The sequence below is a fragment of the Sceloporus occidentalis genome, unplaced genomic scaffold, assembly GCF_023333645.1.
Source record: "Sceloporus occidentalis isolate IW3139 unplaced genomic scaffold, rSceOcc1.0.p SCAF_13, whole genome shotgun sequence".
In the NCBI taxonomy this organism is placed as follows: Eukaryota; Metazoa; Chordata; class Lepidosauria; order Squamata; family Phrynosomatidae; genus Sceloporus; species Sceloporus occidentalis.
Window position 1 is genome coordinate 17098403 of NW_028316993.1, and position 13506 is coordinate 17111908.

The 13506-nt window shown below is 43.4% G+C and overlaps 1 protein-coding gene across 1 annotated transcript; it reads right to left on the reverse strand.

The window, feature by feature from the left end:
* Nucleotides 1-5675: 5675 nt before the first annotated feature.
* ZNF683 (zinc finger protein 683) lies at nt 5676-10291 on the reverse strand. The gene is made up of 4 exons (XM_089479180.1): nt 9927-10291; nt 9554-9854; nt 7982-8110; nt 5676-6149 (listed from the first exon to the last, which is right to left on the reverse strand). The coding sequence occupies exons 1-4, from the start codon at nt 10289-10291 to the stop codon at nt 5676-5678; spliced, it is 1269 nt and encodes a 422-aa protein (XP_089335306.1).
* Between the last annotated feature and the right edge of the window lie 3215 nt (nt 10292-13506).

A 13506-nucleotide genomic window follows, 5' to 3' on the forward strand; every position in this document is an offset into this window, starting at 1 on the left:
AGGCTAAATGTCTCACGAAACTACATTTCCCAGGATTCCACAGCATTGAGCCGAGAGAGATAAAATGGTTTCAAACTGGGTTATTTGTTTTGGACCATAGATAACGCGTGTTTTGTGACTCTGTCAGACTTGTGTGGATTTGTATAGCAAAAGACAGAAGAACCAAAAGTCACACTGAAGGACCCAGAGATTCCTAGCTAGAGAGAAGCCTCCACTAGGCCTTTGTAGCTCCTCCAGCGTAACTCTATGGCCAATGTCTGGCGATGTTGGCCACAGAGTTGCACTGGAGGACCTAGAGATTCCTAGAGAGGGGTTCTCTCAGGTAAAAACGTAGGACAGTGACGGTGAACCTTTTCGAGGTCATGTGCCCAAACTGCAACCCAAACCCCACTTATTTATTGCAAAGTGCCATGTCTCTCTGGCTTTCTAGTAACAAACTCTGGCAAACACTGTGCTGGGGTGATGGCACATGTGCCCACAGAGAAGGCTCTGAGTGCCACCTCTGGCACACGTGCCATAGTATCGCCATCACTGACATAGGAGTTTATCACACTGGGGAAGATTTTGGCATTAAAGAGAGACTAAAGCGCATTAAAGGTCTGGAGGAAACATGGGTCCTCCTGGGCCTCCATGCAGTTTCCAACCCTTATTCTAAACGGATTGCCCATCTTGCGTTCAGCTCTTAATTGTTCTTCTAAAAGTGTGACAGATCGATCATTAATCTCTCACAACCTTCTCTTCACAACCTGATCCATTATGGGCCAGAGGCCACTCCGTCAGAGGCATGTTGTAGTAACCTCACTGGCAATCCCAGGAAAAGTTGCTTTTTGGGGGTACGGTTTCCAGAATCCTCCAGCCAACAGGGAAGGGTTTGAGCAAGGCCATTTTCCCCAAGCCTTGCTCAATGGGTTGATATAGATGGATGGGAAAGATGTAGAGGCAGGAATGTGTTTTGCACAGCAAAGCCAAAAGGCTTTGTATTGACAAAGGAGGGGTGTGTTGCATTGTAACACAGGAGAGTCATAAAATTTCAAGGTGCTCAGAGGAGAGAAAGATGTAATCAGAACAGGTGTGACCCATCCCCAGCTGGCGATCAATTGGGAAAGCGGTGCGTAAACACAAAGGCAAGGATAATCAGTTTCTGTGGTGAGCTGGATACCTGGACCAGATGCTACTGAGGACTTTACCATATGAGAGGTGGAATATGAAAAGGATTAAAGTGTCTTTGGCCAGTACTTATTTCACAACCTTGGCCTGTTACAGACTGCCAAAATAAAGCTGCTTCGGGTCTCTTTGGAGGTATGCTATTTAAATGATGCATGCATCCTAAGAATCCGGAAGCTGCACCAAAAGCTGCACTCCAGTGCTCAGGAATGGAGTGCGGCTTTGGATATTCAGTAGCGCCATATATATATATATAATCCTATACAGATTATAGGATCATCAGACCATAATGACAAATGGTAGGATGGCGGGTTGACATTTATATGATGTGTGTTAACAAAATCAAAATAAAAGGAAGCCATTATTCATAAAGAGATTCTTGTTGGGCACAGTGTGCACATTTACACAGAAGCCAGTTTTGGAATGATGTTGGTTACTGTGATCACTTGTTTTCCCCTTCATCCTGAAAGGCACCATTTGGCAATGTGGAAAATAGATCACGCAACCATGGAACTCTAAAGCTCTCTGTGTGTCTTGTGTGTCTTCAAGTAGTTTCTGACTTATAGCGACCCTAAGGTTTGGAGGAGGTTTGCCCTGAGGGTGAGAGGATGTGATGTGCCAAGGTTTCATGGCTGAGCTGAGAATCAAACCCTGGTCTCCAGAGTCATAGTCCAACACTGAAACTATGCCACACTGGCTCCCAAAGCACTACCACGGGGAAAAGTGTGATAAGAAAATATGCCAAACCGGTATGCTTCCATTCTTAAACTGGTGAGATTGTGGCAGGGCAGCTGGCTGGTGTGATAAAGTCTAAAGATCAAGTCAAGTTTTTTCCCAGTGTAGGTGGTGATGCCACAGATTGAGCTAAGGAACAAGATGTGCTTGCTTTAACGGGATGTAATACACAGTTGAGGAATAAGTGCTTCACAGTGTTGCTCAACAACAGCTCCCATCTGTCACCATTGACAGGGTTAAGTATCAGGGATGGTGAGAGTCAGAGTTCAACAAGGGCTGGAGTGTGACAGTTTCCCCAGTTGGATTTGGAAAGTGGGTTCAATTCCTTACCCTCTTAAGCATGTAACTGACCAAGTGGCTACTTCACAAATTTCCAGTTGAGACAATGGTAGCACCAAATGTTATAGCTCCACATTGGTTTTGATATACTTTACCACCCCAACACTTTGTGTTCTTAAAAAGCAGAGATTACACAGGAAGAAAGCTTGCACAATAAGCTTTTAGGTTTGTGCAAAAGATCACTCTGACCTGGATGTGTATAATGGTGCCACACACCTGAACATCATGTTTCAGGAAAGACATGTTGAGTCCATTTTACAATGGGTAAATCGTGGGAGGACAAGATACACATCAATACTCTTTGTAGTTTTTCCATATTTTATAAGGCTACGTCTTCTCCGATAAATGTGCCAAAGAAGAAGCATGTGGCAATGTACAAGTAGTCATATGAGAACAAACAAGTTATTTTCCAAGGCTACCCTGAGACCATATCAATAGTATATTATAGTGTTGCTTTACAAATACTCCACTTTAAATGTGGTCCTGATAAGACCAAGTGTAAGTAGTTTTCATGTGACTGTTACATGTACCCACCAACCTAACTTCACACAATGGGGCCATTCACATTACCTTTTACACCGGTTTTGAAATCGATTCTTCCACATGAAGTTCATATTGGGCCCGATTCTGTCACAATCCATGTCGAGGCTTGCACAAGGAAATGCCCCTTACCCCGGGGTATCCAGAATCGGGCTAAAATCCGTCTTTTCTCAAAAGACACGGGTTCCGCGAAATATGAACTTGCCCTCGATCATGTTCGGGGCAAATTCAGGGAGGGATTAAGGTCAGAGGGTGGGCAGCGGTCAGAGCATTCCCTCCCCTCATCAGAGGGGAGGGGGAAGAAGAAGAGGAGGAGAAGGAAAGAGCCGAAGGACTGGAGGCTGAGAGGAGGCAAAAGGGGAAATCAGGGTGACTTTGGGGCTGCAAAGGGCTGTAAGAGGGAGGGTGGGGGGAGTGGAGAAAGTGATGGAGGAGGAGGAGGAGGAGGAGGAGGAGGAGGAGGAGGAGGAGGAGGAAGGAGCCCTGGGAAGAAGGGAGCCATGGAGGGTATCCTATATCGGAGCAGGAGGAGGAGGATGAAGGAGCCAGGGCAGCTCAGAGGGAGGTGAGGGTCGGAAGGAAGGAGAAGGAGGAGGATTGCCCAGGGAAATAGGGCTGTGGGGCAAAGCTGGGGGATGTAGGGAAATGGATGCAGCAGAAGCAGCCTCTTTTGACAATTTATGCGCATGATTTTTTGGCTGCTTGCTTGTTCTACTTTCATTTCCTCTTGCTCCTGGATTATTATTATTATTATTTGTGTTATATGAGGAAGCTACAGTCAGAATGCCCGCGCTGCGTTTCCCTTTTATTCCCAATTGATTCCATGGGCCAGTTGGAACTGACAGGTCACTCTCTCTCAGCCTCAGTGGAAGGCAATGGCAAAGCTCTTCTAGCAGGAGGAAAAGGGTCAGTTCAGGTCAGGTCAAAGGCAGGGCACAAACGGAGCTCCCATCAGGCACCTCCCCCCCCCTTTTTTATTTTTTAAAATTATTTTTGACAAAATATGTGCATGTTTTTTTTTTTTTGCTTGAGGCAGATATATATATAGATAGAACATGGCTAACTGCTTGATCACTTTCCCTTCTATTTGCTGGCTTCCAGCAAAGGGGAAATGTTGCAAATGGGCTAGACTTTTTTTCCTTTGCTAATCAATCCTACAATTCAAATGTTACATTTGTTGCTCTTGTAAATTAGGCAATTGGCAAAATGATACATGCTTTAGCTACTCTTCAGGGGTAGCCCTGAATTGCTTTTAAAAGCAAAAAAGAATGCATGGCAATCGCATCCTTTTCTGGCATTTCCGAGGTGAGGAATTTATTATTATTATTATTATTATTATTATTATTACATGCGTAAGAGGCATTCTGGGGTGGCAAGGAGTGGGGGATACAGGATGCATTACCTTGCATTTTGGGGTTGAAAATAGGGCCAGGGGCAGATCATAACCTGCACTGACCCAAATGCCCCCCCCACACACACACACACAAAGAGATTTTAAATTTTGACAAAATGTGCGCACTTTGGAGCATTTTGTGCATGGCTTTTTAAAAAAAAGGAGGGAGGGAATCACACTTCCGATGCCCATGCAAACGTCACCTATGATGATCGCTTGATTGACAGCAGGCGCCTTCAAGTTAAACCCGATAAGGCATTCGGGTTAAAATGCCCCTCAAATCTGGTGGGCACTCGCTAACGGAGAGATTCAGGGGAGGGGCATCTGGATCTACCCAGTTCCACCCACGTTAATTGGGCCAGTGGGAATGGGGCCAATATTCGCACAGAGGCTTGCAAGGAAGATGACAAAAAACCCTGGATTTAAAAAACAAACAAACAATAAATCATACAAATCAAGATGCAACAAGACACTGCAAAGCAAAAAAATAATCTATATGCCAGCAAAAAAATTACAAACATTTCAAAGGCCTGGGCAATCAAAAAGGTGTCTGCCTAGGAAAACAAGGATGGTGACAGGCACAACTCTCATAAAAGAAAATACTAAAGACAGGGTGCCACAGAAGAGAAGGCTCTGTCACCTGTTATTATGGAAGGGGACAGAAGCATCATTAGGGTAATGCAAGGGATAAGGCCACAGCAGGTGAAACCTGCAAGGTGTCACCCAATGCGCTTATGAGAATGAGTATCAAGATTTTGGTCCTGGCAGGTTTGTTGGCCTGGCAGGAAAGTGAGCTTCCTCCTATCTGGGCAGCAGCTCCACCAGACTTGGAAAAGGCTTTTGAAAAGAGGAGGGTGTTGTTATTGTTGTTGTTGTTGTGTACCTTCAAGTATTTTGTGGGTTTTTCTGGCTATGTGGCCATGTTCTGGAAGAGTTTATTCCTGACGTTTCGCCAGCATCTTTGGTGGCATCTTCAGAGAAATGTCAGAAATAAAGTCTTCCAGAACACGACCTCATTGCCTGAAAAACCCACAAAAAACTATGGATACAGGCCATGATAATCTTCGACTTTACAATGCCTTCATATCGTTTCTGACTTATGGTGACCCTATCATGAGGTTGTCTTGGCACGATTTGTTCGGAGGGGGTTTTGCCACTGCCATCCTATGAGGCTGAGAGAATGTGACTTGCCCATGGTCACCCAGTGGGTTTACGTGGTTGAGCTGGGATTTGAACCCTGGTCTCCAGGGTTGTTGTCCAGCGCTCAAACCACTACACCACACTGGCTTCTCATACTGTCTGGAAGGGGATATTAAGAAATAATGGGTACAGTATTTCAAATATTGTAGGTATGACATTGAAGTGGGGTGAACTGGACCAGAAGCACAAAGGCCTCCTTCCCACATCTGTCCATCAGCTCTCGAAAAAACATTCAAAGAGCTGAAGTTTCTATCTCTCCGCACTCCGTAACAATAGGCTGGTTGCATTGGCAAGGACTTTCTGTTTACAAAAAAGGCAGAGGCATTCTCAGACAAGATTGCCTATATGAGCTTGCAGAGCAGAAGGTTTTGTCCTGGCTTGTGGCCACCATGTCCCTCCAAAGGATGGCTTCCAGTAGCAGAGCAGCCCTGACAGGGTCAGGCTCTCCTTCTTCCAGACGATCAGCATCCAGAGTGAGGTCAAAGCAGTCGATCATGTTGCTGAAGTAGCAGAACTGGGCAGTGGAGCAGTTGGCAACTGGAGCAAGTGGGCAATATCCTTTGCGGTGGACCTCCAAGCTAACCAGATGGATGTAGGTCTTGAGGCAGCTGGGGCACTGGTGCCTGTGTCGGCGTCCGTGAAGATGTTGGTGTAGCTTGAGGTGGGCATGCTGGGTGAAGCGGTTATTACATAAGCAGCATGCGTAGGGCTTCAGCCCCGAATGGAGGCGCATGTGGGTTTTAAGGTTGCTGGAGCTGCTGAAACCTTTGCTGCAGACCTGGAGGTAATGGGGAGATCAGTTCTTGTCAGACTCCATCAAGCATTAGGGAAAGACAAAGATTAGAAAGGCTGCCTGCTCTGCAACGACTAGTCCTGGCTCTTCTGAAAGGAGAGGATTCACTGCAGAAATAATTCAGATTGCATCCGCACTGTAGGAATAATCCAGTTTGACACCATTTTGCAGACATAATCCAGTTTGAGACCTCTTTAACTGCCTTGATTCAGTGCCAGGATATTCTGGCAACTGTAATTTGTTGTGCCCCCAGAGCTCTCTGATAGAGAAGGCTAAATGTCTCAGAAAACTACAGTTCCCAGAATTCCCTAGCATGAAGCAAGGGCAGTTAGAGTGATCTCAAACTGGATTGTTTCTGCCATGTGTTTTTAACTGCCATGGCCCTTTAACTGCCATGGCTCAATGCTATAGAATTCTGGGAAATGTCGTTTATTGTGGCACCAGATTGTTCTGACCATATCTCACAAAACTATAATCCCCAGAATTCCATAGTAATGAGCCTGGGTAGTTAAAGTTGTGTCAAACTGGATTATTTCTGCAGTATGGATGCAGTCTCAGTTTTACACCACTTTAACGGCCACAGCTCAGTACTATGGAATTCTAGTTTTGTGAACTATTTAGCCTTTTACGTCCAAGAGCTCTGGTGCCACAACAAACTACAAATCCCAGGATTCCACAGGAGGGAACCACGGCAGCTAAAGGGATGTGAGACTGTATTATTACTGCAGTGTAGATTAAACTTCAAGACAGATTGCTTCTATGTGAGGGCTTTTGGGAGTTACCAAATTATACAATTTATGTATTCTTTGTGGCTTTTGTATTAATATGTTAGTTTTGTGTGTGCCTTCAAGTCATTTCTGACTTATGGCAATCATAACTTTCCTTGGCAAGACTTGTTCAGAGGGGGTTTGCATTGCCTCCCTAGTCTGAGGTTGAGAGAGTATGACTTGTTTTTTAAACTCCTGACATTGCTTTTTTGACTATATGAGGAGTAGAAATTCAGATTTCTGGACCCCCCCCCCCCCAGCATGCAGCTTCAAGGACAGGAGGAACTCTGTTTACTCAATTTCCATTTGTCATGCAGCTGCTAAAGACACCTGCACCCTAGCATATAACAAAAACAAAGCAAGGACTCCTCCAGAAGGGCCCATCATCCAGGAAAATGTTGGGCTATTCTGATCCTTGATTTCATGCCTTGTAACAGTTGTTCCTGCTCCTGCATCCATTCAGTCCTTAAATATACCAGGGCTGCGTTCCCACTATGATTTACTTCGAATTGCAGATCGGGTTAAATGTCCGTCATCCCCACTTGTCGCCGGTTTTGACCCGATTCTGATCCGATAGAGTTCCATGAAAGTGGAGTAAATGCAGAAAACCCACTTTTATTTGACAGTACTTTTCAAGAGGTTCTTTTGACCCCAGCCTTCAGGTGGTCTTCTCCCATCCTCTCTCTTTCATTCCAAGGCTGCTGCCACACTGCAGAATTAATGCAGCTTGACACCGCTTTCACTGTCGTAGCTCCATCCTATGGAATACTGGGATGTGTAGTTTCTTGTGGCACCTGAGCTCTCTAATAGAGAAGATGTTTTATCTTCTTATGAAAGAAGAGACATCTCTCACCAAACTACAAATCCCAGAATTTCATAGCGTGGAGCCATGGCAGTTAAAGTGGTGTCAAAATGCCTTAATTCTGCAGTGCAGATGCAGCCCAAGATATAAAAAATCTTCCTTCTGATCCCACGTAGGTACATCCACACCGCAGGGGATACTCAACCTTCCACCAAACCTTTTGAGAAGTAAGCTGAAGTGCCACCTACCAGGCATTTGTGTGGCTTTTCGCCTGTATGTACCAGATGGTGCTTTCGCAGGTGAGCCAGTTGGGTGAAGCGTTTTTTACAAATCCAGCACTGAAAAGGCTTCTCGCCGCTATGTACCCTCAGGTGGACCTGTAGGCAATGGTACAGCGTGAGCTTGGAAGAGTTGAAACTACAGTTAACAAAACCGAAAGATGTTTTGGATCTTTAAGAGTTGTAGAAATGGGAGGAAACTCAGCATGTAGAGCTTTTCATAGGTTTAATCTGCACTGCAGAAATAATGCAGTTTGGCACCGCTTTAACGGCCAGCACTCAAAGCTATAGGATTTGTAGGGTTGTTGTTTTTTTTGTAGTACCAGTTCTCTCTGACAAAGAAGGTGAAACAGCTCGCCAAACTACAAATACTAGAATTGCATAACACTGAGCTATAGAGTTAAAGTGGTGTCAAACTGCATTATTTCTGCAGTGCAGATTGGACTATAGTATCATGATAGCTCATGATAGTTTTTTATTTATGGGAAAGGCTGTATCTGCTGATTTTTACTTTTCAGGCCACACAAATGTCCAAGAGCCCCTTCCATGTAGAAAACTTAGATGGGTGAAGAGGCAAAAAGCTGGGATACATCGAACTTAAATGTATATAAATGTTTTACATAAAACATTAATGTAATCAAAACAAGAGCTGGGGATGCAATTGAGACTGAGAGAAGATATTAGACATTTTCAAGGCAATGATTTCTTCCCCTGTTTTTATCTGTTCTACAGACTAAAGGACATGAGTAGAGGCGGTAGACTGAAATAAAATTGCCAGATTCAAAACTGGAGAGGGCTCAGGTGCGTTCAGTGTTGATACAGAAGATGAAATTTTGGCCGGTGTTGTTTGTCATGCAACAGTGCCATGTACAACACTGAAGGCACATGAGCCCTCTCCAGTTTTGAATCTGCTTCAGTGTTCACTCTGGCCACCTTGCTTTGGGAGAATTTGAATATTACCCCAACTGGATTAATGTGTCTTTTGAAATAATTAAGGCACTAGTTTCAAGGAATCCTCTGTTAGTCCAGATGGCAGGCTAAAAGATTTCTCTGCCTAGGAAGAATAAAATATAATTTATCCAAATCCAAAGACATTGTAAAAATGGCAGCATTATCACACCACAGAAAACTGGGTTAAAACAGTAGACTGGTTAACATCATCCCATAGGCCAGATCCACATTTAGGTGTATTTAGGGGAATTAAGGTGGTCTTTAGTAACTTTTATTCAGTTTATTTCAGAGGGCTGATTCTAATTAGGACTAAGGTTGCAAAATTCAAAGACCTAAGTCTGGAAAATACGCATGCAAAGGGATCTTGTAGAAAGAAGAAGCTGGTAGCATGAGCTTTTGTAAACTTGTGCCTACTTCCTACTACCATTGCATGCATCTGAGGATGCAGGCTCAAGTATGAAAGTTTATCCTACCCAAACATCTAGTAAACATGCCCTGGGGAAGATAAAGAGGATTGTGCTATTCCTGATGGGGAAGATAATAGAGTTTCACAAACTGATTCTTGTTTCTATGCTGATTTGCAGATCATACCTTCAGGTTGGAAAGCTGCCCAAAGCTCTTGGCACAGATGTTGCACTCATATTTGATTTTGCCATTCTTCCTCTTCAGAGGATATAGCATGGAGGTGCTCCTTTCTTGAGATGCTGATGGGCAGGTCTTTGGTATACTGAGATTCTCAACCTCAGCCTGGTGGAGAAATGGAGAGGTTGTCCTCACTTGCTGGACTACAGAGTCACATGAATGGGTGGGGTATCCATTGGAAGAGCCCACAGATGGAAAGGTGTGAAGAGAGGAAAAGGGATTTTGTGATCTATTGGCATCTTGCGGCAAGCTGGGTAGGTAAACAGTTCGATACATCCCAGGATATGGACATCTTTGTTTCTCTAGGACATTCTGGCTGAACAAATGTAAAGGTGTAATTTCTCCAAGATTGGTCAGTGGCAGTCCTGACGGAAAGGAAAAGGTTTGAGGGATCATTGCGAACCTGGGGTAGTGGGTAGAGATGGCACTATGAGCATAATGGTAGTTTTGGGGCACGCTGCCCATTGGTGGGCACCCTGAGTAGGAAGAATAGAGGTTGCTGAGATGAAGCTGAAGCTTCTTCTGTTGTGATGTAGTTGGGCTGTATGGGTAGTAATTGGGGCCATACTGTTTTTCTGGAGCCATGTTGCTTTGGTTTGGAAGTATAGATCTCTCATAGGCCACTTCCTCCCTAGATGCATTGTGAGAAGAGTTGAGCATTGTGGGATGCTCTTCGACTGTGTCCATGAATGGTGCCTCTGTCCTTGAACCCACATTTTGATTTCCTGATGTCCTCCTTTGTGGCATGCCTTGTTCTAGTTCTTCAGCATCAATGCTTTCTTCCCTTTCACCATTTTTGCCCCTTTTCATGGAAAACGATGTGCATTTCTGGTCTTCTTTGGAGCTAGTCTGTGGTAGTTGACCATCCTGGTGGTCTAACCGAAAATCTCTTGAGTCTAGACATTCCATAAAGAAAGAAGCAAATCTTTTTATTGTCCTTTATCTTGTCCATGTATTTTTACTTACAGAAATTAAATGCCATGGTTTTATATATGGCCTCATGATATTAAATTGTACCTTCCACCATTATAAAGACTAAAACCTGCTGCAAGAAAAACAAATATCCTATATATATATATATATATCTTTCCGCAGATATTGCATTACGTGAGTCAAGCTAGCATTGATACTTCCTTCTTCCCTATTAAGAAACCTTATAGAATGAGGCAATTAATAACAAAGAAAAGACTAGAAGGATTACTGTTTTCTTAACCTGATTTCTCTATAAAGCTCTTCTCTTTTTCCCTTGACCAACTGCTTTTATTCACGGTTGGTAGATTTCTAACTCAAGAAAACTAAAATAAATTACACCGGGACATCAGCATCCACTCTTAAAGCTGAGTAACAAGTGAACTGATAAAAAAAAAATCAAACTTATGAAAGAACTGTGTGTGGTCTGACATTGTTATTGTGTATTTCAAATTCAGCACCCCAAAATACATTAAAAACAGCTACAGGGATGAAAAAAGTTCTTTTTATCACAAGCCTGTGTATTTTAAACGTACAGGCTCATTCACAAAGAACACATCAAGGAACAAAAATAGTAATGTGTGTATTTCTAGCCCATTATCCAGAAACTAAGTGTCCGTAAAATAGGCAGTATCTGTTAGATGGGGCACCAGAGCTCTCTGACAGAGAAGGCTGAATATCTAAAATAAAAAAAACAAAACCCTACAAATCCCAGAATTCCATAGCACTGAGTTAAAGGCACCACATTATTTCTTCAGGGCAGATGCAGCCCAACATCTCCTGAGGGACAAATGTGGCCCTGTACTCTGCCAATTTCCCACCTCTTGCTGTATAGCGAGAGATGAATTTCTACTCTTTCCAAATGTGAGATGATGTGTGGAGACTAATATCCTTCTGTCGACAGGCTGAGGACAAAAATTGTCCAATTTCCTGTTATTCAAGATACTCGCATGAGTGTGATGTCCACGGCATTGGTAGCACTCTTACCTAGTTGAGCTGCCAGTTCCCTCGACTGCAGAGAGGGGATATTCCTGGAGATGTCACGAGTGTCCCAGGTCAGAAGTTCCTCTCCTTCCAGGATGGGTGTTACAGTGTAAAAATCAATCCCCAATTTGTGTTGGAAGGCCATCAGGTTCTGGTCTGGATGGGCTTGAGCTGGGTTCACAAAGCACATCCAGTTACCCCAAGAGGTTCAAGGTGCCGCAAGATCTCTCTATGTACTCATGCTACAGACTAAGACGACTATATCTTTGAATTCTACCTCCAAGAGGGATTGTTCACATTCAGTATGTGGCAAGGTTCTCCTTTTGTGAGGGGAAAAAGCACAGAAAAGACAAGTTGTTGGGGATGACTGATGTATCCGTGGATAAAAAATCAGTGGGATAAGAAGAGACGACTGTACACTTATTTTGTACTTTGAAAGCAGCAGTTGAAGTAGGCCAAAGACAGAGCAGGAAAGTGGGAAGACCAGCAAGAGACTGAGACATTTTAAGGGCAGTGGAGAAAGTGGGACAGAAGAGAATGAACGGGCATTGACTGTCATATCAGGACAATTGGAGGGTATGTAATAATAATAATAATAATAACAATAATGATAATAATGATTTACAATAATAATGATGTACAAAATAGTAGGTGGAAACATCATGCTCCTCTCCATTTTGAGATGCTTAGGAACCTGAGAGTATGTGAGCAACCTTCGAAGGGATAACACACACACACACACACACACACACACACACACACACACACGGTACTGTTTCACCCATGTCCTGCTTATTATTATTATTACTATTATTATTATGTTTATTTATATCCTGCCTTCCTCCCAATACAGGGACTCAAGGTGGCTTACGGATCTAAAACAGTCCGAGTTAAAACACTGTAAAACATGCAAAATCCAAGTTGAAAAAACAGCTAAACAATTCCAACAGTTAAAAACATTAAAAACAATTCCAACAATTAAAAACAGGTAGGATCCCTGGAGAGAAGTGGTTGGTCACCGTATTAATACAATATTGGACTAAATGGATCTCCAGTCTCATCCAGTACGGCCCTTTTTACGTGTTTAGCTGTACTGATAGAATTTGGTTAGTGCAGATGGTTGAGAATTCTGTTTGGGTTGTGTTTTTTTTTGGGGGGGGGGGTTGGATAAGAACACAGATTAGTAGATTCAATATAATAGATTCAATATAGTAGATTCAATATAGATTCAATAGGCAAGTCGTTGAGCCTTTAAAGAATGGGCAAACCTGAAAGATGTAGCCCTCCTTAAGCAATGATGGGGAGTGCATACCGGCCAACTGACCCAATTTGTAAGGAAGGGACAGTGTTGATTAATCCTCCGATATCCCACTTTTCCAGCAGCTTTTGCAATGGCGCAGTTTCACTCTCCTCCTGCCACTTTCCCCCTTTGTTCTCAGTTTAATTCAGTTGCTGCAAACTGAGTTCAAAGTAAAAAAAGTAGCTTGCCTTCCATTAACTAATCGAATTAGTAACTTTTGCCATCTCAACTACACTCCGATGTTGCATGGCCACGTGTATCCAAGTTTTAATCTGTGAAATGTTGGTGGGAATGGGAATAGGGAGAGAGGACTCCAACCTTTCTCTTGCAGATTTTGGAAGTCAGCAAATACAGCCTCCTAGTGCCGACTAGTGGGGCAGATTGGTAATTTCAATGGGTTTAAAAGCCAACTTTACGTGCAGGGTTGGCTATACGTGTTTTGGGTCTTTAAACAAGAGTATAACTGGACTCCGGACTCGTCTGTCACGCTTCTTACATTTTTAAAGCATGGCCAAAATTGGAAATGCCATATGAAAGGCAAAACCCTGCAGTCCTGGTCCAACACTCAGTCCACTTCACCTCTCCAAATGTATATCCTGCAATATCCTCCGCACCTCACTTTTGCACAATCACAAGTTCAGAGTCCTTT

Excerpts from the sequence above, each read along its gene's own strand:
- ZNF683 (XM_089479180.1), bottom strand. The coding sequence starts at position 10,291 with ATGGACACAGTCGAAGAGCATCCCACAATGCTCAACTCTTCTCACAAT. Across the intron at positions 8,111-9,553 it reads GGCAGCTTTCCAACCTGAAG|GTCCACCTGAGGGTACATAG; the intron begins GTATGATCTGCA and ends CATTGCCTACAG. Across the intron at positions 6,150-7,981 it reads AAAAGCCACACAAATGCCTG|GTCTGCAGCAAAGGTTTCAG; the intron begins GTAGGTGGCACT and ends CATTACCTCCAG.